Source organism: Mugil cephalus, chromosome 11 (genome assembly GCF_022458985.1).
Source record: "Mugil cephalus isolate CIBA_MC_2020 chromosome 11, CIBA_Mcephalus_1.1, whole genome shotgun sequence".
NCBI lineage: Eukaryota > Metazoa > Chordata > Actinopteri > Mugiliformes > Mugilidae > Mugil > Mugil cephalus.
The window spans coordinates 946,561-970,287 of record NC_061780.1 but is presented as its reverse complement, the minus strand read 5'-3'; the positions used below and the strand labels follow the sequence as shown (position 1 = coordinate 970,287).

The following is a 23,727-nucleotide window of genomic DNA, read 5'->3' as shown; positions in this document are numbered from 1 at the left end:
GGTTAAAGGTCAAAAGTAATTACAGATGCGTTCGTAAAACGAACCAGGACTACAACCTAAGCTTTGTTGTGTATGGGGGTTCTCGGGGATGACATCTATATAGAGGTGACTGTGGAGCTGAATGGCAGAGGGATTCGACATTGGCAGATGGCTCTCTCGTTCGGAAGTTGACATTGTTCTTTCTGTGTAATAACTTTTAAGGCAAGATAAGATTGTACGTGATCACTTCTTTCTTCAGCACATCAATATACAACAGAAGGGTAATGACTGACTGGGTTCACCTGCTGAGGCCAAACGTCTCTACTTGGTTGATTAATATATGTGCGGTTGCTCTAAAAATCAGATCACATACATGCAAAATGTCTGATGTGGTGTTCGCCTCTCCCAATATTTATCCCTTTAAGATCAATATTCTGCCTGATTGCTTGTGCTCAGGCCTCTATGAAGATCGTGGTCAAAGATGTTGAACGGGACTGAATGGGTGGGATTCTGAGTTAGTGCTCTCAGTTCAGGACTGAGTTTTACTTTTTTTTTTATTAAGTTTTATTAAATTGAAGGTAAATCTGAGTATTCACCCTTTCTCGCACATTCAAGGAGACAATTCAGAGGTATTGTCCTGAAGAGAAACGACACCCAAAGTGTCTATGTTGATTAATAAAAGTGCTGAAGCAAGTGATCACTAAGCAATATGTCTATTATGTATTGTCTTCCCATATTATCTGTAAGATCAAATTTGCTGATTGCTTTGTCATCAGACGCGTTCAAGCAGTGAAAACCTGGGTTGAGTTTCACAAGTATTATATATCTCCTTAGTTTTGTTACTTAAGACACTCAGAAGACTCCAGTGCTGTCTCTCGAAAAGAAACGACACGCTCAAGGTCTGCAGATGGGGGATCAAAAGCAATAGGCAGTATCCAGCCTATTGTTTATTATTATTTCTTGAATTAAACATGGGAGCAACAGCTGTAGTGCCATTGCACGTCGCCTTAAGTAAGTACAAACTGGGTTGAGAGTTACAAATGTAATTATATTCCGTTTTTGTCAAAGACAAAGTATCAGTTAGTCTGGCCATGCGTCATTATGTTGTAACTGACAGGATAACAGAGTTGCAGAGGGAGGATTTGGCAAGAAGACAGTTCCACACATACGTTCAGGCTTTTCATTCTTGATTAAAAGGCGTCACAGGTGTAAAATAATCAGTTTATGACAAGCTCAGAGTAAGTTTAAGTCATAAATTTGTTAGCAATGTACATTATACATTCAATTAGTTAGCTCTTGTTCAAAATGAGCATTGTTTTTCAGATCATTTTGTATTTGTTGATACATCGAAAACTCAATAGATGTCCGAGAAGTCACATTCTGAAACATTACTGCCAACAAGTTCAGAGTTTTCAGTCTCTTTAAAACTTGGCTCATCATTTTAAAATAATCATGGTTTTTGACTCTGCCTGAGATGTAGATTTCGTTTGAATTTTCATTTTAGTTCTATTTCCAATTAATCACTTCATGTTGAAATTACAATCATGACATGTATCTGCAAACATCATTGTTTTTAGTCCCATTTGGATATATGGTTGGTTCGATTTATGGTCCCCAGACGTGACATTAAGGCATACTCCATACAAGCGTATTCTCATTTTTGCACACTGTAGTGCACATTTAGTTTTCTTATATCTCTCATACCATACATACCACTCTGCTAAGTCCTAATGTTTCTAATGTTTCTTATATAGGACAACTTTAGCTTCAAAATGATGTCACATGTGTGGGGGTGTGGCTTTGCCAACCCTGCTTTTCTTGTCTTTTCATAATGGCCGTCATCTCCTCAACCACATTTTATGGAACAAAGACATTTAGATTTGAAATGTTTTTTGTTTTTTAATTTTATTTTGATTAATTCCAAAATGAACATCTGATAAGTAATTTGAGTGAATTTTCAGAAGTAAGCTTATTTAGTTTCTCAGGGCATATTACAGATTTATTAATGTAGTGCACATCAGGACTTTGTTTATTACGCTGTTTTCTAGAAAGATAAGTAGAAGAACAAGATAAGTTTTATTCTCATTGTCTGGTAAAACAAACAAACAAAATACAGTTTGGCAGCTCTTTGGTTATGGAACAATAAAAACTGAAATTATAGCAGCTATACACAATAAAACACAATATATACAATTAAACACACATTAGCAAACAAATGAAAGTAATTGGTCAGGGGTAAAAATAGCAGCATTTTAAATCAGTAAACAATTAAACAGTAGTGCATATGGCACCCATGGTAGAATATGGGGGTTATTGCAAAGCAGTCTGTTGAAGGTGTGAGGGATTAAACGGCTTGAAGATAGAAGCTGTTTTTTACTCTATTATTTCTGGAACTGATGATTCTGTATCTCTTTCCAGAAGGCAGTGTGGTGAACAGTCTATATCCAGGGTGGGTGTGGTCCCTCAGCTGGGGTAGTAGTGAGTCAGCGATCTCTGCCTCCCACACCACTTGCTACAGGTCCTTGCTGTTCTCCTCTGTTGGTTTAATATGCTAATTCTGCTAAACTGTGTTTCGCTAAATTTTGATTGAGAAAATGTTGCCTGGTCTGACAAGTCTGGATTTCAGCTGCAACATTCAGATGGCAGGGTCAGAATTTGGCATAAACAACATGAAAGCATGGATCCATCCTGCCTTGTATCAACGGTTCAGGCTGCTGGTGGTGGTGTAATGGTGTGGAGGATATTTTTTTGGCAAACTTGGGCCCCTTAGTACAAACTGAGCACAGTTTAAATGCCACAGCCTACCTGAGTACTGTTGCTGACCATGTCCATCCCTTTAAGGGCCACATTGGAAAGGGTAAAAAAAAAATCAAGTTTTTGGGAGTATATTTTGATGAAAAAAAAGTTTGTGGAAGAGTCATATAGAGCATGTTGCAAGCAAGTATGAGAAAGTGATCCATGTCATGCGCTCCATGTCAAGCTGCTCTTGGGGTGCAGACAGAGACTGTCATATTATGATTTATAGAGCAATGATTAGGTCAAGACTTAACTATGACTGCTAATGTTTTGGGTCTGCAGCTAAAACATTGCTAAAAAAAAAAAAAAAAACTGGATGTCGCTATACTACCCAAATCTCAGCTTTACTTATGGAGATAGGTAAAACACCATTATCATTTAGTTAATTTGAAGTTATTATAAAGTCTCTTTAAGAATAAAATAAAGGTTTTAAGTATTTTCAAGGATCGAGTGGCGATTAACTAACTCTCGCTTTGGAGATGGAGTCAAGGTAGCAGTGTAAAAAAAATTAAACACATACACTTGCAATAGTCTATAGAGGCCAATGTTAATTGCTGCTCGAGCCCGGAAATATGCCAGAAGTCACATGTCGTACATTTACAAATAATTATATTATTATTTTGGCAGTTAGATATTTATATTATCGGTATAATTGACTAGTTAATTGACTGCACAAGTTTATATGGTACTGTGAAACTGAATTTAGTTAGAGGAGTACACTAATCACTAAATTATAATTTGAACGTTTTATGAATTTAACTTGAATATCAACGTTATAGGCTACATATGATGAATATTATGTTTGTGTGGTAGTGGTGGTGGTGGTAGGGGGCTTCACTGTCACACACTCACAATAGGACTGAGTAATAAATAAGATTGAATAAACTGAATCCTCAGATTAAATAAACAGAGGATTAATAAAATGAGAATTTACACAAACACATTTACTGTGTATTTTCAGATTAGGCAGCAGTTGCAACATGCACTTACAGTCACAACAAATGTCATACTTACCTTCACTTTAATATTAATTTAACAGTGTAGAAAAAAGACCACTGTAAATCATTGGTAGTACTGGCCAGACAGTATGCATTGATCCTGTGATCCTTCCTTTGTCTCCTGGATCACAGATTACCTGACAGGAAGGCCACAGTTTGTCAGGTTGGTGAACTATGCTGTCTGAGCCACCTCTTTTTCTTAAAGATCACATCTCCTGAGAACTATAGTAAGATACTGCAGATGTTTTATCAGGATATGGTGGCAAGTGTGTAATTGTATGTTGCATTCTATCATACTGGCAATAATAAGCAGACTTGGAGTTTTCTTACTTGTAAACAACATCTTTACTCAGTTATTTTTTTAAATAAAAAGCACAAAACAGAGAACAGACAAACAAATAAATGAACAAAAAACAATGAAAAAACAATCAATGGGGGTCACAGGCTCCCACTGGATCATCCTGATCCCATGGGGTAGGTGGTGGGAGGGAACGTCTCTGCTTTGAGCCTGGTCAAAACTGAAAAATAGTAACATGATTCAACCTTGTGATGCTGTAAAGTGTACACTCTTTTGTTTTTTATGCTTTTTAAAGAAATAAAATCGACCCATTAGTTTCCTTCCATTTCCCAAGCAAGCTAGGCTGTCCTTCTTACTTAAGTGAGTCTGTGTGTTCCCGCCTGTTTTTTGAATGTGAACTTGTTCAAAAGAAATCTCTCTATAATTTAATTTCATCCGGTTCCATGGTCATATCCAAATATTCAAGTTGGTGTAATTGTGAAGAATTAAAAATCCAAATTCATACTTAATAATCTGATCATCCTTGCAAAATATTTCATACACAAATGTTGTTATGCCAAATTGTATTGTATTTGTATTTGTTTTTTTTAATATCCAATTTCTAATCAAATTCTTTTCATCCATTCTCCCCTTTTTCTTTTCTTCTTCAAATATTCTGTTCGATATACATGTTAAGGAATTTTACAAAGCAAGTGTCATTATCCTTTAATTCAGATGTTTGGACACTTATTTGTTATTGTTGTATAGTATTATCATCTTTTCGTTTTCTTATTATTGTTTTCTTTGGCTAAGCTAACATTAGCCCGGACCAGAAAAACTGACTTCAAGAGACATGACACTCTAATTAACTCTAACTCTTTATTATTAATTTTATATTGCATTTGTAAGCAGCACAAACTACATCTTAGACCATATTACACTCGTTTGATGATAATAATTAAAAGACCATTTTTCTCACCGTTCTCCCACTCTCCTAAGACAATCCTCTTCTTCTTCTTCTTCTGCTTCTTTGATTTTTAATGGCTGTTGGCAACCAGCTTGAACACTAATTAAGCAATGTCTTCGGCTTTGGAGGTCTGCATGGAGCTGAGGTATGGCCATGGCCGTGCCAGTACCAGATCTGCTTGGCTGAGTATCCGGCGCTTCCAGATCACGTCAACTATATGTTTGACCTCTATGTTCGGCGGCATTCAGCTGGGATTGCAAGATCGGTTCATGGCTAGACAATACGAGTTTCATTTATTTTTCACAATATGTTTGGAAGAGTTAGCACAATTTTATTATTTTTTTTTACAATTTTAAATTTCCCACAAAACGGTTATATAACTTGCAATTATAAAATGCAACATCAACATCCACTACATCGTGACATCATCTGGAAGCGCCAGATACTCAGCTGAGCAGATCTGGTACTCGCATGGCCATAGACATATATCCATATACATAGATTTCGGGTATTCCGGCTTATCAACTGTGGGTAATTCCCTTACATTAAGGGCTCATTCACTACCTCACTGACTTGATGATCTGAAAATGGAACAGCTCTCACACACTCAGGTGAACACGCCTGTAAGTCAGTGAGTCTGAGAGGGGTCGGATTGGAATTGGGTCTCACACTCAATCACTGCTTGAGTCAGATCTGCATGTGTATGTATGTATATGTGTGTGTATCTGTGTGTGTGTTTCTCTCTGCGCTCAGATAACCTAATTAACCTGCACCTGTGGAGCAAAGCTGGCCAATCATCCAGGGCTCCAGTATAAAAGGACCATGCTTGCAGTGATGCTGGCTTGCGTGCCCTGATGTCTGTCTGCCTCGTTTATTCTGTGCTAAAAATCACTGAGTGAAGTTTGTGGTTTGGGTTTGTGAGAATGGGTAAGTTTAGACTTGGACAGGCTCCAGTGGTCAACGAGGGAAATTACTTTGTCACAGGAGCTTTGTTGCATATAAAAGTAAACACTCATGTCATGTCACACTCATGTGTTTCACTCATGTAGCACAGCTTCATACACAAACACTAGGTTTTAAGGTTGGTGCCACCGTTGTGTTTATTTTTGGCTACACTCTGCTTTGTAGAGAAGAGTCAAGAGTTTGTTTGCACTTTCAGTGCAAGTTCAGTGTCAGACTAGGTTCCACTTTATTGTATGCTTTTCATTTTATTTTGGCCGCCTACATATTTCCCAACTTATGAAGTGCAGCTGAAAGGACAGAACAGTGAGCCAAATCAGGTTTTCACTGCTCACTTAAGACCAGACATCTTACGTAATTGTGTGCCTCAATCTTGAGATGAGATTTTTCTTGCAGATAGAGTCTATCTTGAAGATCATAAATTTAATTTGAGCAACCTTCAACTCAGAGTGTGCAAGGTTTCAGAATCACTATTATGAGAAAGCCCATATACAATCCAAGAACAGCAGGAGGCATGACCAGCTAAGCCTGTTTGTTACAGCACCCCAAAAACATCCAAGCTTGAAGAAAACAGCTCAGTGCAGAAAGAACTACTTTCACGAACACGTTGCTGCACCAAAAAGATAAAATAAAAATCAGATCTAGTATCTCAGTTGAATTTCTAATAAAAATGGTCCACCATGAAATAAAAGTCGTTTTGAATAGCAAAACAATTTGTGATTGTGTCTGATTTGACTTAAGGAGTCAGAAAAACTAAACAAACCCAAATGCTGCAGTGAAACTCAAACCCAATGGTGGCTTCTGAAAACACCTTGTTAAATTACCTTCACCCATCTTTTTATGCCTTCACCCTGTAATATTTCTGCAAACTGCTGTCCTTGTTTCCTTTTAGCATATTTTGATATAATATCAATGTTCATGGTGAATTAATTTGAGCAGTTGAGCAAAAGAATCCCAAACACAGTCAAATTTGATTGTGTGAGTGTGTTTTTTAAATTAAAAAATCAGTATCAAGAAATACTTTCTGAATGCAAAGTTAATCCTAAATTACCAAAAAACGTCAGTGAAAAATCGTTTAGCTGTTAGCTACAACAAAACGACCGGTCATGTTTCCTAAAAATATCATACAATCATTTTTTTTTTTTTTTTCAAAAAAAGCTGGAACTGGAGCTGCTCTGAAACTGGTCATATGTTGCGTTATTCTTTTATTTGATCGAGAGTAGGCTACATTACAAAATCTGACCCAAAATTGAATTCAGAGGCTCCTCTCAAGCATCCGGGATCACTCTCCAAAAAAAAAAAAAAAAGCACTAGCGACCAATCAGAACATCCCAACTGAGACACACCTGAGGAGCTGCAAAAGCGAGAGGCGGACCGGGTGTATAAAACGCCTTCGCGTAAAGTTCATCCAGCAACTTGGAGGCTGTGACCACCTACATCACTTTTCCAACGGCTGTCCTGGACCTCGTCCCGGATCCAACCATGCACCTCAACGCGCACGAGTCGTGCCATTGCCTCTTCTTGTTTTGCATCCTCCTGAGGAGTTGCCAAGCATTCAAGAACGACGCCACTGAGCTCCTGTTCTCACAAGCGAACGCACCAGTGCAGGAGGTTCAGAGCAACGTGTCTCTGAACCGCGCACGGACAGGCGGGAGAGGAGCAGGAGGCAGCGGTGCGGCGAATGACAGACACGGTGAGTGGGGGAAAACATCCTTCTGCAGGAAATCAGGAAGGTCTCCTGCATTGCCATTTACCATTCAATGGGAGACTGTCTTCTGCTTTATTGTAAAACTAGTTTCTTATATTGTCTTTTTTGCGCTGGTGGCCGTGGGTAGTTTGCAAGTCATTAAACAGTCCTGAACGAACATAACTAACTAATAATGGACTGCCATGAACCATATTATCAATTTAAGCATCGTGAATACACATTTGGGACTTGTTTGGATTTTTATTAATGTAAGTAGCTTTTTCTGTCCTTGCTTGTTGGATGTAGCACGACCTGGATGACTGGGAAACTATACAGACAATTATCCCTTGCCGCATTTAAAACTTGAACAGACACAACTTTAGTAAGTGAAAGGAAAAAAAACTTCAAAATCTCAATCCAATCATGAGATCCATCACCATATTGAGCTGCAGCACCACCCAATATAAGGCACGTGTCCCTGGATATGGTCCAGGCTGGAAGGAGAGGCTCCGACGTGCCGTCGTCAGTGAAGCTGTGGCTCTGAGCTCTAGCTCTATAGGAGGGAGGGACAGCGAGACAGGGCCTCTCTCTTGTTCATTCATCAAACACTGTCATGGAGAGAGGAGGACATTGTCCCTGAAGTGCATGGAGCAACGCGAGTGGAGCTGGGCTTGGGTTACAGTGACGATGGACAGTGTTCGTAGCCTGCAGTAGAGTGACACTACTTCACAAAATAATCCTCCTGCTAAATCTTTGCTACGATGATTAAAGAAATGAGAGATTGTCTTTTTAATTACTTAGCTTTTTGAAGCAGAACTACCAAGACTCTATTGTGCTCTTCTCTTGTGTAGGCTACCGGTAACTTGCCGTAGGCTACACAGTATCATGATTAAACCTAAAAACTGCAACAAGTCGCTCTGCATCTTTTTAAAGTAAAAAAGCCCACATTTTATTCTGCTTCTCAAATTTCTGTTGGTCATTTCTCACACCTTCTCGTGTTTACCCACAGAACAAAGTCAGGTTGGATGCAGAGAGCTGAGATCCACTAAGTATATCTCTGATGGCCACTGCACCAGCATCAACTCCATCAAGGAGCTGGTTTGTGCGGGCGAGTGTCTCCCAGCTCAGATGCTTGAAAACTGGATCGGTGGAGCCAATGGCAGGAAGTTCTGGGGTCGCCGGGGCAGAAACCAGGACTGGCGGTGTGTCAACGACAAGACACGCACCCAGCGCATCCAGCTTCAGTGCCAGGACGGCAGCACGAGAACTTACAAAATCACCGTGGTCACCTCCTGCAAGTGCAAGAGGTACTCGAGGCAGCATAATGAGTCAGGTAACAAGTTCGAGGAGCCGGTTGTGTCGCCGCCACAGCTGCTGCACAAGCACAAATCCAAGAGCAAAAGGAGGCCGGGGAAGAACCGACTGAGTGAGAACTGGCACGAAACTGAACCCTGAGAGCCGGTGGGCGCGCAGACATGCACAGTGACTGGAAACCTTCAGGGGTTTTGTGTCTGAACATCATTGGCTGTGGATTATGTCTGGGACTTAAGTGAAGCTCTTTGGTAGAGAGATTTAAGGAACACAACAATGACTCCTTTTGGTATTTTAATCCATGTGGTTAAAGATAACGTGAACTGGACCGGGGTGTGCAGTCTGCTGAGCTCTTTGGAAACACATTCTCCCAGCTGTAGTCCTGTGCATGCGTTCCTAAAGTCATTGCATATGCAGCCAGCGATGTGTAGCCGACACCAGTGAAAACCAGACATCTAAAATACTTGTACATATATCAAATTCTTACTTCCCTTTTGAAGTATGGCCATGTGTATAAAATTCTACTATGTAAGATTCATGATGTATGATGTAATATATTTTCTGTAACAACATACCAGATACATTTTGCTTAAGTGATGCCAGCCTGTGGGTGAACTCTGGAAAAGCTTTGAGATCAATCAGTCTTGTTATAATTTTGTATAAAATAAATATCACTTTTATCACACGAGTTGTTTTCATCTTGTTATACTGTTGTACTATAACATAAATATCACTTTTATGTCCTTTTCAGTGCAAACTGGATAACGGGGGACAGTTTCTTGACCAGAACCTAAATTAAAGACATTACATCCCCAATCTTAGCAAAGAATCGGCACAAATTAAAATCCATCTATAAGTTTATAGTGACTAAATACTGAAAGAGCATCAGTTGAAATGATATTGCTGAATTTTATAAGTTTTGTTTTAAAAAATGCAAATAGGCGTTTTCTTTTACAAAGTTTGTAGAGTGCAAGATGTTAAGAATCACACGAGAATCTGGGCCTGGGTCGACAACTGACAGCTGTAGATTATTTTTTCTAAAAATGCATCAAACTTCGTGTTTTACTTGCGAGCGACAGGAAATGAAACAATTTCTAGTTGTAAAAGTAAACATAAAAGATGTTTTCAAAATACTACCGAGTGATAACGAACTTGTTTCCATTATTTTCTGCATTGTTAATGTTTCTACTTAATCATTCGATGTCATAAAGTTGTTTTTGTTTTTTTGTTCGACGTCAGCCCAGATAATTTTAGATTAATGAAGATGCTAAATGTGGTCAACTCCAAAAAGTGTCTCATCTCACAAAAGAGAGGTATAAAATCGTGTCTAAATACTGTCTGCTTTTTTGCAGGTTTTTCTATTTTCTGTTTTTGTAATCAAAAGCTTGAGTATAGTTCAAGATATAGTCGTCTAAAATCTATTATTAATAACTGTTGTTTTAAGTAAAGTGCAAGAATGATTTAGAAGAAAAAAATGTTTATTTGAGGTTACAGTTGACTTTTTACCACTGACTGTATGCTGACTTAGTTAAAATGAGGTCGGTGGTGTTTTATTGTGAAGAAATTCGCCGGAAGTGCAGCATTGACTCTGTTAGCGCCACATCGGTATTTCCTAATCTCCAACCACGTTTCCGTTACCTTCTCCCGCACACAAACCGGGAATGGACACCACCACACACCTCCACCCATGAATCGACCGACAATAGCCGAATCAACATGCAGGGTGATAACTGTGAATCGGAAAAGGCCGCTCATCCAGGGATTTTCCCAGCCTTCGAAGACGGGAAGAGTGACCATCACCCGGCTGAACGCTGCGTAGACTTCCCGGTGTCGGTGGTTCTTCCTGCTGGCGGCACCGGAGAGAGAACAGGACTACAGGCACCCAAACAGTTCTTCTCGTTTCTGGGTAGACCGCTTATAAGCTACACTATCCAGGCCTTCGAGAGGTAGGAAGAGATTAAAACAGAATAACTGTGGTGTCACAGTTTACAGTTGTAGGTAGAGGTACAACAGGAGATAAAATAGAAACGTACCCCAATACCTCCCTCCATGGCCGGATTAACTTCTTAAAAGGGCCCTGGGCACAAAACTGCAATTGGGCCCCTTCGCTAATTAGTTTAAATCACCCTATAAATTAGCCAGAGCTAACATAGGAAAATAATAATATTATAAACAGAGGTGTATGTTTTCTGTTTTTCTGTGATCTTAAACTCAAGCTTTTGTTTGCTTTTTGTTTACTGGACAGAATAGTATCTGTTAATGTAATCTTATTGATTATTCAGGGAATGATGACATTCACATTTAACCATTTTCTGATAGTAATCTATTAAGGACGAAAAGGTGGATGAAAAGGCTTTGAGCTATGCTCAATGCCTGACCTACATTTAAACAACACAACAACAACAACAACAACCAGTGTTTCTAATTAGATGCATATCCTGTTAGCTTGCTGTCAGTGTTTATATGTGTCAGGATATGTGTTCAGCACTAAAGTGCTATGAGATGCTGTGTGTGTGGCCAAGGAGGTCAGAGGTCATTGGTGTCTTGGTGAAAAGGAACTGAGTTGCCCCCAAAAATCCCAACATGGTTGCTCAGTATACACTGTGCTGTATTGATGATCAACACTTTTTTTTTTCACAATTTTTTTTTCACAATTTATCAACTATTTGTTAAAAAAAATGTAATATTAACATTTCTTCACTTGGTGTCTTGCTGAGAAATGAGAAGATTAATAAAATTCATATATAACACATCTCTATCCACCTTTATCCTTTCAGTTTTTGTGAGTTTATATGATGATAATCAGATAGTTTTTTATTTTATATGCTTGCAAGCGTGATGTGGGGAAAAAAAACAAAACAAAAAAAACTACAAACAAATTTGCAGCCCCAAATCTCTGAGTGGATGATGTGTTCTTGCAGGGTGCCATGGATCCAAAGCATTGTGGTTGTTGTTGCCAAAGAAAAGATGGACATGATGATGGACATCATCCAGCGCTTCCAGCACAGGAAGGTTCGCGTGGTGCCAGGTGGCTCAACTCGTCACAGGTCGATATGCAATGGAGTCCTGGCTGTGGGCAAGGAGGAGAAGGAGAGAACAGCACCAGACAGGCCGAAGGTCGTCATCATACATGATGCTGTGCGTCCTTTTGTGGAGGAGGACTTTCTGCGTAAAATAGCACTGGCTGCCAAGGAACAAGGGGTCAGTACGATTAAAGTTAAGTTAACCAAAAGGGTTAAAACTGTCCTGTCACGTCTGCTGTTTCCAAGTGAGAACTTAACTTAATCAAAATTGTTAAATTTCGATTTTTTATATCTTGTTTTTGTAAGCAAACCATTCCTTTTGCATTTCAAATCTGGGGTTTTACAAAGCTGAACCCAATGATTACTGTCATTAGTGAATCTGAAAAATATATCAATGAGATTATTACTCAACTACTCTTGTGGCTTCTCAGCCCACAACCTCCCTCTGGATTAGGGATATGATCACAAATTTGAATCCTGTACTGGAGAAGTCTTTTATTTGGCGGGTTCTAATTCTGTATTTTTTTATCTGAGGCTTCACATATTTTCACAAAGGCATGATTATGTAGAATGAATAAACTGTAGACCAAGTGACCAACACGATTCAGGAGGAGCGATTTGTGAACAACGGTTTGAAGCTCTTCTTAGCTTCCTAACCTCCTAGCTAATCATGGCTCTTCCTGTTTTTTTTTTTGTTTTTTTTTTTTGAATGATGAATACAGACTACTGCAGGTATGAAGAGTTATTTCCTTTCAGGTGCTGAATGTAGCAGCTGGCCATTGACTGTAGTCAGTTGTGTTCAAGTGCATTTTTTTGGTCCAGACACGGGCGACATCACAGTCAGCATTCGTTGCCGTTGTTTTTAGACAGTTTTAAGACCAAAACAAGGAAGACAATTGTCAGACTAATTGATAGTGAATCTCATCAGCCTTAACACATGGGTGGCATCTGAATCTAGGCCAAGCAAACTGTTGAAATTAATCATTCATTTTATTTGTATGATTGTTCTGTGTTCAAAGCTCTGTAAATGTCACAGCGTGGAAAGACTAGGTCGCTTTTGATGGCAAGAAATACTTTTTCCAGCAAACAAGCAGGGAATGATCACAATACCCTTTATGAATAGATGAGGCAACTCCAAAAGCCACTGTGTCCTCATTCATGCGAAGTATTTCTATATTAAATCTCAACTATCTCAACTGCAGCTAGTACCTAATTTATTAGTCCTACCTAATTTATTCTTGTGTTTTTTATTGAAAACCAGAGAAGATCAATTGCAGCAGACATTAAAAAAAATCCAGCAGTTTAAGCACGGAGCTGGAGTGAAGTTGAAGACAGGTAGACTAAAGTTTAGAGATTTTTCTGCAGCTTCTGCTTTGTTTCCACCAAGCAGTGTGAACCTATTATTATTTTATTTATTTATTTATTTTTTTTTTAAAACATCAAGGTCAAGTTTTCCAGTCAAGATCTTACCAAAGAAAACTAACAGTTTGAACAGGACCTTGAACTTGCCCACTTGTAACAACATGAATCCATATATTCATAAAGTGTTTATAAGACTGACGGCTCCATCGCTCCTGGTGGTGCTGTTTATGTCAGCAGTGACTGACAGAAAACATGATGATTAATGGTCAAGGTTCACAAGTCCAGAAAAGACATTGTTGATTTCAGGTCACACATGTTGTGAAAAATGCACGAGTCCACTGCCATGGTCAACATTTATGGTGTGTTTCTTACTTTGTGCGTGCTTCGGGATGAACTTCCACAGCATGTGGTCTGGTCTTCTTTACCTTATTTGTATCCACGTTCATGGCAGAGACCCTGTCTCCAACTGAAGAGCAGCAGATTCATTTTGATTTTAACAACATGTGTAACACACCAAACACATGTTTGCATTTCCCCCACACACACTTGCCGAGTGCCTGATCCGGGAAGCTGTATTCAGGCATGACGCAGTTGAGATGAGAGTAATTTGTGAGAAAAAAATAATATTTTTAACTTCTAAGGGACGCATTATAAGCAGAAAAAGCTCCAGCTTTGCCAGTTAAGATGAAGTTATTGTTATTGTGTAATCATGTCTGCGCACAATCAAAGAAATGCTCTCACTTCGACATTTTCAGTTTTCACTCAACAATCATCAGAATTACTGATAGAAGGAAACTCCCTAGTCATATAGTCCTAATTCATGATGCATAATAAGTAAATGCTGTGTTGAGCCCAAAAACAACACTTTAATCATTTTGAATTGTCTGTGTATGTGTATAAAGTGGAAACAAATTAATGGTGTAAGTGTATTGATATCGTTGTCAGCCAGCGCTCAGGTTCCCAGATGACTGTCCAGACCTCTGCAGGGACGACAAACAGTTTCTCAGATTTTACAAATACTTCCAAATTTTTTACAAATACTTGATTTATGTTTAAATCGTTTTCATCCACCCTCATTTCCTTCCACTCTGCCTTTCATCCCTCTCTGTGGTTTCAACTTTATTTGAAGGTATCCAGTAACCATCTACCATTAGTAACTGTAACCTTGAAATATCTCTTCAGAAAAATATAAAATATAGTTGATTTGTCTTTGTTGTTAATTTTTGTTTTATCCAAAGTAAGAACTTTGGAATTTCTTTTTCTAGATAAGTGATCCTTGTTTATTTCTGTTTAGACAGTTTTATTTTTATTTACATAGATGTGTATTAACTTGATTCAAAACAAGTTAATTTAACTCCTTTTTCTGACTCCGCTCTGTGTTTCAATATGAATAAATTGCGGCGGACTGACTATGGAAACTTTATTGATACAAACTGGTTGTATTAGGGGTCCAATGCCCCCTGTACTGCACTATCAACTGCTCCTCCTTCAGCGGCATTCTCAACCAGTGATGGCAACCTTTTAACATCAAGAAGAAGAGCTTCTTTGTTTTTAATATATTTAGCCAAGAAACATAACATATGCCAAACTAAAAATACTGTGTGAAACCCCTTCACATGAATAATAATACAACATGATATACACAAAGTCCACTAAACGAGCAGCCACTTCACTATTCTGGCATGCTTGCTGTCTCAAACTGTGAAACCTACCTATAGACCAATCAGAACAAAGAAATGCACAAATTACTATTAGGGAATTCCGAGTTCTATGTTGTGGACAAACGAAACGAAAATGATGAGGTTCCTGACGTTCATTTTATAAAGCCGGTCAGTAGATTCAGCTCTAATACAGAACCGTATCCCATCTAGTGTAATGACACTGTGATATACTTGCAATAGCTAAGGGATTGTGGTTAATTTTGAATAATTAGCTCAATTTTGACTCCTTTCAAGACAAATATCACCTTTTACAGAGCTTGTTTAATAGTATCCTTGGTCTCATGAATTCCTTTTAAACTGCATTTGTGTATCCATGTCAAATCAATTCTTTTCTTTTTGTCACAAAGGCATCTGGCGCCATCCGACCTCTTGTTTCCACAGTGATAGCCACCACATCAGAGGGCTACCTGGATCATTCTCTGGAGCGAACCAAGTACAGAGCCAGCGAGATGCCTCAGGGGTTCTCATATGATGTCATCTATCAGGCCTATCAGAGGGTAGGCCCTGCACTTTACTACCTTTAGCACACAAGAGGACATTATTAAGTTGTGAGGTGGGTGCCAAGGTGAAAAATGAATCTCCTGTAGACGCTCCCATTTTTTTTTTCTTTTCCACTATAACGATCAGCTGCTCACCCAGCCCTGCTAGGCTATACAGAACAGTAACCCCTTTCAGCTAGTTCTTTACCATCCATTATATTAGAAAGAAAAGCACATTCTGAGGCTAGCACATCACTATGTCCTTGTCCTGTTTCCATAAATTTGAATAATAACACAGTTGTGTCTGGTTGTATGTACGTATGCTGGTTCAGATGTTTAACCACAAACTCTCTCTCTTTTTATTGTTTATTCCTCCAATTCAACACACAAATATGCATTTGCCTTCTTGTTTCCAAATCTTTGGACATGTTAAAGTACTGCTGAAAAAGAAAAATTAACAAGGTAGGCAAGCTGAATAACTTTATTTTGTACTTGTTTCACTGTAGTTGCTATCTGAGTTAAACCCTTACATGCTGTTCTGGACAAATTTGACCTGCTTAGACAGCAGTAAAACTAGCCCAAATGTCATTCTTTCAGTCTGGGATTTGATGACTTTTCCTAAAGTTACCTGAAATATACAAAAATGAAAATATTTTAAAATGTTAGACTTTTGGACAGGTGCTAAAAATTTCAATTCAGTTTCTGGTTAGATTTGACTCAGATCTATTAAGATGGATTTTGAGATCTAGCAGTGTGGGTCAAATCAAGCAAGATGGTGGTTTTAGGGAATATTGAAGAAGCTGTGAAACCGTACAGAGCTTTTTATTTTTTTATTTATTTATTTTTTTAATCCAACATTCAAGGGGGACCTCAACACGGTCACTAGAAATTTATCTGTCCATGAAATTTCCCCAGGTTCCCACAGATACAAACAGTTGCTGGTCTGGGGGCATGAGGGAAAAAAACAGTAAAACCGCATAGAGTGATCATATATGGTGCACAATGGAACAGAAGTCATACAGGGATCAGAGGGTGCCTTGTCACAGACACAAGATCTGCACATGCAAGCACCTGAAATGTCATAAAATAATCTACAAGTAACACATTTGAATCCATTTGGATTGGAATGATGGTGACAGACAAGCAAGATTCAACGTACAACTGTTTGGCAGAGGATGTCAGAGCAGAATAACAAATGTAGTAGAAAACACAGATTAAAGTAAAACTTAGAAAATACACTGTACTTAAGTGCGAACAGAATGTGAGGGTTAAATCATGGTTAAATTGTGTTTAAAATGTTTCCATTATCACTATCATAATTGTATTCTCACATCCAGAAACAATTCACAGTGCAAAAAAAAAAATCCCTCAATTCCTTCTAATCTAATCATCAAGAGTGTTGTACAACCATTTTGTCACTAGTTAAGACCAATTCATCTGGAGCACGAGTTACCTAAAGTGTGATGTCTTGTGTCTTTACGAATGGACACAAGACAACACACTTTTGGACAGAAGACATCACACATAATTTCACAGGATGGACAAACCAAGCCCTACTGGCATTTTCTGCTCTCTCCCGGTGTCAGATAATTACCAGAAACGTCTTTTAAATCTTATGAAATGACAGTTTGTGATTCATGCTCTAATAATTACACAATTTAGATGACAAGGGCTATATATTTGTCATACATCTCAACAGGCCTTTACAGTCCTTTAATGTTCGACTGATGTGCCAAAACCTGCAGGGTTTCCTTCTGAAGTGCCTGTGGTGTAAATGCTATCATTTTTCCTTGGCCTGTGGTGTGTCTGGGAAAGAAATCACATGTTAATATAGTCTGCCACACTGTTGCAGATTAGTCTGTGGAACAAAAGTGAACAAAGTCTCAGTTGGAAAAATTGAATTGCATGGCACATTTAGGTGGGCTTAGATTAATGGTCTCAGCAGCTGAGTATGTTTTAATATGTGTACCTGAAAAATGGAAAGAATTTATCCACTGGCGTACATGTGCTGATTTTTCTGTGAGCAGGGGCCTATAGCTGAAAATAGAAGTTGACCTTATTCATTTTTCAGACACTTTGAGGTTTATTTCCAACTTCATTTGATGTTGTTGAAGGATAAAAGATGGTGGTGTCATTTTAATGAAGTCTGAGAGTACTTTGAAGACCACAGAGGTTCAGAAGTTCAGAAGTTCAATTCGGGCGAAGAGTTTGATGAGACGACTGCATACAGCTGGAATACCAAGACCACCATCACATTTGAGCTCCACAATGTTCTAGCCATTTTCAAATTCAGTTAAATATATTTAAATCGTTATGGATTTTATGTTAAACGGGTCGTGGTTTGAGCTAAGAGCTGTAGTATCCCTTCAACTGGAACGCCATTTGTGTGCAGTTATTTCTATTCCTGGCACATACAGGTGTTCAGATTGCTTTGAGAGCCCTATTGACATTGGCCTTTTCAGAAAATTAGCTCATTTTGTGCCGTGGTGTCAATCCTAGTCTAGTCTAAGACAAACCTTGAAGGTCACTAGAGAAGGAGGACGTTGATTGAGAGTCCCCCCTGTCTTCCTTTTCAACTTTTCGAAAAAAGGGAAAGTGTAAGGTGTCTGTCACGTTAGGACTGTAGGACATCCTCATGAAAACTCTTTGAGAGCTGCTCATTTGTAGCTTGACATCCATTGAGAGTAGAAGAACTTAGGCCTGAAAAGACAAAAGAGGAGACACTTGATCTAGTCCCATTCAAGGCTTTTGTACCTGGAGAAAATGCTAAAGGTTAAGTTACCTCACAGCCAAGCGCATATTTCTGCTATAATTTTTCCCTTCAGTTCCACTATCCCTGAAATAAAAGACCATTCTCTTCTATAGCTTGATAAAGTACTAGGTAACCTCAGTTAGCCTGAATTCATCTTTGTAGTCCGAACAAGAGTTTATTACCTCAGACCAACCGTTTTTCCCATCAATATTTTAACTCACAGAAAAAATGTTAATTCAATAATCTATACAATAAAATAATCCTAATTAAGATGTGTTGACATATGGCACACTATTCTGAGTGTCATCTAAAAGCGACCCAGATAATTATCACCTGACCTACCTGAGGCTAATGTTTTCAGCAAATACTACCTGTGTCTGTCCTGTTCCAAATCAGTTAAACAATATAACATACCAAGTTCGTTGCAGAAGAATGTGGGACTAGTCTGCTGAACCTGATAAAACTGATCTTGCACATTTTAAATTTTAATTCAAAGAGATAAGAGTGCTACAAGGCCAACGGTCCATCGGCCAAAGAAAACAGCCTCCTCTGGAGCTTCTGCGGAAAAATGTGGTGATGGACCTCTGAAGCAGGGCTGTCACAATATCAGATTTTCACTTGACAATTATCTTGGACAAAAAATGCCATGCCAATGATAACGATATTATTACGATATCAGCAAAAATGTAAATAATAATTTCAAAAGCCAGAAAATGCATCTTTAACTTTATTTTTGTTATTTTCTCTCTTAGGAGATGAATTACACTCAAAATAATGGTAGAACAGAAGAAAACAGTGGCAGATGTAAAACACACACTGTGTTCAAATGGTCTTCACCTCACAGGATTTGAATTGGCAGGAGCTCTACAGCCACCCTATGGTCTTGCTCTTATATAGAGCTTTTCTACCTACTCAAAGGTACTCAAAGCGCTTTTACAGTCAGAGACACATCCACCCATTCACTCACACAAGCATACACATTCACACACCAGTGCCAGTTGCACTGGGAGCAACTGGGGGTTCAGTGTCTTGCTCAAGGACACTTCGGCATATGGGACAGTCGGGGGATCGAACTGCTAACCCTTCGGTTCATGGACAACCCACTATACCTGACTATGGAATACATACGAAATATGATCTTTGGTTAAAGAAAAAAAAAGGGAAATATATATATACATAAATCAGATACTGCTGAATGAGGAAAAAACGTTAACTAGACAAGGCTCCTTAAACAGCAGGATGGTCGTAATTAACCACATGGTGATTAATTATTTAATGACAGAGTCACACACAGTGTACTCTTACTAAATAATTTAATTTACTTTGTTATTTCTTGTTGAGATTTGTTTATTATTTGGTTAGTTAACAGAATATTTTAAAAGTATTATCTGTATTATTATCTGTAACAGAGCATTGACTGTTTCAGTCTGAGTTGCTGTTGCAGCGTTGCAGAGGAACAACAGTCATCAATAATTCCACTGAGTGTGACATTGTTGCAGGCAGTTGTTCATAGCCACTCCTGTCTGTTGTGTCCCCTCTGCAGTGCAGTGATTCAGACTTTGAGTTTGGCACAGAATGTCTCCATCTGGCTCTGCAGTACTGTGGCACCAATGCCAAGCTCATTGAGGGCCCGCCAACGCTATGGAAGGTGAGATCATCAGGCGCCTGGTTTGGGTTGGGGATTGTGGACTTGGTTACATTTTTGTTAACACCAGTGTAAGCTGGTCATCTGTTTATCCAGGTTAGTTTAAATATGATTGTTGTGTTTGAAAACTTTGATTTGCTGTAGTTTAGAGCAGTGGTTCTCAACTGGTCTGTCTTCGGGACTCACCATGACCCTTTAATGACAAGCTGTGACCCAAATCAAAGATCTTCTCAAATTTATTGAATGAAAAGATTGTGAAGTTTGAACCTGGGATGGTACAATAGTACAGTATGGATAGTACAGTATGAAAACACAAAAACAACAAATGTAACAATAAAGCAAAACAGCCAGCAAATCGGGATGCTAGAGAGGGAACTATTCCCTTTCACTCTCAATTAGCTGCATCAACCTTTTTTAACAGGCAAAATACATGAAATAAAAAAGTGCAACTACTGAGAAATATATATATATATCCACAAACACAAAATAAATTAAACAAAAACTGCAATTCAAAAGGATTCAAGAATATAAAATTAGCTTTTCTACACACTCATTATCACACACGTCAAACTCTAGGCCCATGGTGCAACTGTATGTTGCTATCTATCAGAATACCACATGTTTTGCATGCGCACCATTGAAACTACAAATCCCAGACTGCATTGCAATCGCTGAACTAGCATTAGGCAGGTGGTCAATCATCCTTCTTGTGGATTTGTGAATTCCAATCTCCTTTTCCATGCCATTATACACTTCTGAAAATTATGTGTTGAGAATGTTACACTGTGATAAATCACTGATATTTGTTAAACAAACAACGACACCTGAGTGTCATCTAGGGCTGCGTGATATAACCAAAAATGTTTATCAGTATTTTTCATCCATAATCATGTGTTTACATCATTTTCTATTGGTCGGGAGAGGAATTGATGCAGTAGATTGACTAAGGATGGACTATTTTACTGTGATGATGAATAAATATAGTAGAATAATCCCGCACTATAGTAAAACAGGTTTCTCAAAGATAAAAAAAAAAAAAGAAGAAAATGTTGTCAGGAAGAAATGAAGAAACAGGGACAATTACGGTTTTATTTTTAATTTATTTTGACATTTTATTCACATTTAAGCTTATTTAGACTGCTGTGTCTGTAATGTCAATAGCACTGTGACCGGCAACCGTAATAATTACAGTCTGTGTGCAACAATTTTTTCTTGTCTGGTCACCCTAAAAAAAAAAAAAAACTTTCCATCTTCACCACACCTGCAGTGAGACAGTCATAGTGTTTTTAGAAGAGCTATATTGAAAATGGTCCGGTCGGAAACATTGTCCGAATACAGTGTAATCAAATTCAGTGGTATGCTGGTATATTAAACCAGTATACCACCCAGCCTTAGTCTCATTATATTGACTAAAAACACTTCTGTATAGATGAACTCTAGTGGTCCAAGAGATGCACTTAAATTCACAACTCACAGATATGTAGTATTTGCTAACTTTCTCGAATAAACAAGTACATCAATGTCACATCAGCTGAGTTTACATGGAGCCATATATTCTGATTAAAATCTGTTTAGAAGCCTAAACCAAATGAAAATGCTCCATCTAAACACCTCAATAGACAGGCCCATGTAAACGGTGAATCAATTAATCTAATGGTGAATCAATCAGTTGCTAGAATCATTAATTCTAGCAATCTGCATGATGCCTTCACTGGTACATGGATGTGCATAAATAAAATGTTGTTGAGTGCAAGTTATTTTGTCCTCCAGGTGACCTACAAACGGGATTTGGCTGCTGCAGAGTCCATTATCAAAGGTGAGTTCTTCTCTGTAAGATTGCCATCACACAGTTTCCTGTATGCATTTTTTTTTTTACACTGTGAAGTAAGTAGACATGTATACATGAAGGACTAAAGGCCCCCTCAGTCACAATAAATGGGCAAAAATAAGCAGTGTTGGAGTGTTTTGTCTCATTTTGTGTAGTCTAGAGTTAGAAATGAATAGGTGACCTTGAACTAAAATGGCCTGTCACTGTGCTCAGAGAGAGAAATTCTTTGTGGCATTGTTTAGCAGGATGAGCACAGAAGGTGTAAGCAATGAATACTATAGAGAGCAAGTCATGACAAGGGTGACTATCACAATCAGAGAAATGTAAATAAACACAGCCCTATATTCCACCCCGCCAGCACCTGGACCAACAAGTACCTGTTTGATGATGACATAAGGTGTGCAGTGATTATCCCCAGAGCCTCTCAAGTGAATGAATTCATTGTGTGATCTTTTCCATTTTTTTTTTTTTTTTTTTTGTAGAAAAGACCTGCAAGAAAGTTCTCACATCTGTCAGTTTGAGAAACTGACAAGTGTTTCAGTTAATGTGTGCTCACATGTAAAGACACCACTGTGTGTAGTTTGTGAGTATCCTACCTAGATGTACGTGCTTGTGTTAGAGTTACAAGGTTGATTTCTCAATAGCTGGTTCCTATGTGAGGCAGACTTACTGTACATGGAAAGTTTTTTAAAACAGAGTGTAATGTGTGTGTAATCATTTTCTTTTTTTTATTTCAGTGTGTGTCAGCCAGTTTAATTACAGTGTTGCATCAGCCATTTGCATCAATGCAATAGAGTAATTTGTCTGAATTTTAAAAAAAAAAAAAATTCACAAGGTTTTGCATTCCTTATCTTGTGACACCGTGCAACAAGATTAGTCAACATTTGAGCAAGATTCAAAGCATGACAGAAGTCCCATCTCTGAGAGCACCATCCAACTCAAAGAGCAGCCTGAAAGATGGTTGGAAAAGTATGAAAAAAGTATGACAACAGAGAAGAGCTGGACAAAAGCAAAGAACAAATGAAAGATGTGAAACTAGAGGGAAAACATGTAGAAATGGCCATTAATTAGTTTTATGATGACCCTGAAACACATTTGTCTGATAAAGCTGTGTAATACACTGCCTGGCCAAAAAAATCACCTTTAGGTTTGACTACAGCAGCATTCACTGTGGCATTGTTTCAATAAGCTTCTGTAGTGATGCAAGATATCTTTCCATCCAGTATTCATTCATATTTCACCTAGATCTTGTATTGATGATGGGTGAGTCTGGCCACTGCGCAAAGCCTTCACCAGTACATCCAAAAGATTCTCAATGGGGTTAAGGTCTGGAGTCTGTGGTGGCCAGTCCATGTGTCTCGTGCTCCCTGAACCACTCTTTCATAATTTGAGCCTGATGAATCCTGACATAGTCATCTTGGAATATACCCATGCCATCAGGGAAGCAAAAATCCATTGATGGAAAAACCTGTTTTTCTCTCCTTGATGCATGCCAATGATTTGACCCTTCTCAAATATCTTTTCCATGACCACGAGATGTGATTTTCGACCTGGTTGTTTAAGATAAGATAAAATAAGATAAGGTTATACTTTATTGATCCCCATTGGGGAAATCCAAACCTGTGGGGAAATTCAAGAAATGAAAAGCTACTCATTGCACCAGTTGAGGTTCAATATCTTGTTGCCAGCTAAAAGATAATCACCCATACAGTAATTATCCAGTTACTGCTTGCTTAGTTAAATCCAGGTGGTGACTTTGTTTTTGGCCAGGCAGTGTATATTACCAGTGTTGCTGGTGTCTTCCAGTCCAATCCAAATTTATTTATAAAGCACTTTAAAAACAACCACAAGGTACCAGAGTGCTGTACAAAAGAATACATAAAAGACAGCAAATAAAAGACATAACAACTCACACCCAGCATAGATACAGGATAAATTAAAA

General features: G+C 38.4%; 2 protein-coding genes across 2 annotated transcripts in view; both read left to right on the top strand.

Annotated features, from left to right (window-relative positions):
- The first annotated feature begins 7,370 nt into the window (after positions 1-7,370).
- sostdc1a (sclerostin domain containing 1a) lies at positions 7,371-9,660 on the top strand. Its single transcript, XM_047598992.1, has 2 exons — positions 7,371-7,670; positions 8,674-9,660. The coding sequence occupies exons 1-2, from the start codon at positions 7,460-7,462 to the stop codon at positions 9,117-9,119; spliced, it is 657 nt and encodes a 218-aa protein (XP_047454948.1). The 5' UTR covers positions 7,371-7,459; the 3' UTR covers positions 9,120-9,660.
- A 910-nt stretch (positions 9,661-10,570) lies between these two features.
- crppa (CDP-L-ribitol pyrophosphorylase A) overlaps positions 10,571-23,727 on the top strand; it is a 41,257-nt gene continuing 28,100 nt past the window's right edge. The window contains exons 1-5 of the mRNA XM_047599632.1: positions 10,571-10,921; positions 11,897-12,176; positions 15,429-15,578; positions 19,856-19,960; positions 21,728-21,773. Coding sequence (XP_047455588.1) covers positions 10,692-10,921; positions 11,897-12,176; positions 15,429-15,578; positions 19,856-19,960; positions 21,728-21,773 — 811 coding nt within the window. The 5' untranslated portion in view covers positions 10,571-10,691. The remainder of the gene's footprint in view (positions 10,922-11,896; positions 12,177-15,428; positions 15,579-19,855; positions 19,961-21,727; positions 21,774-23,727) is intronic.

Bases quoted from the DNA above. Each gene is read 5' to 3' on its own strand.
- sostdc1a (XM_047598992.1), top strand. From the start codon at position 7,460: ATGCACCTCAACGCGCACGAGTCGTGCCATTGCCTCTTCTTGTTTTGC. The intron at 7,671-8,673 runs GTGAGTGGGGGA...GTTTACCCACAG, and splicing joins TGCGGCGAATGACAGACACG to AACAAAGTCAGGTTGGATGC.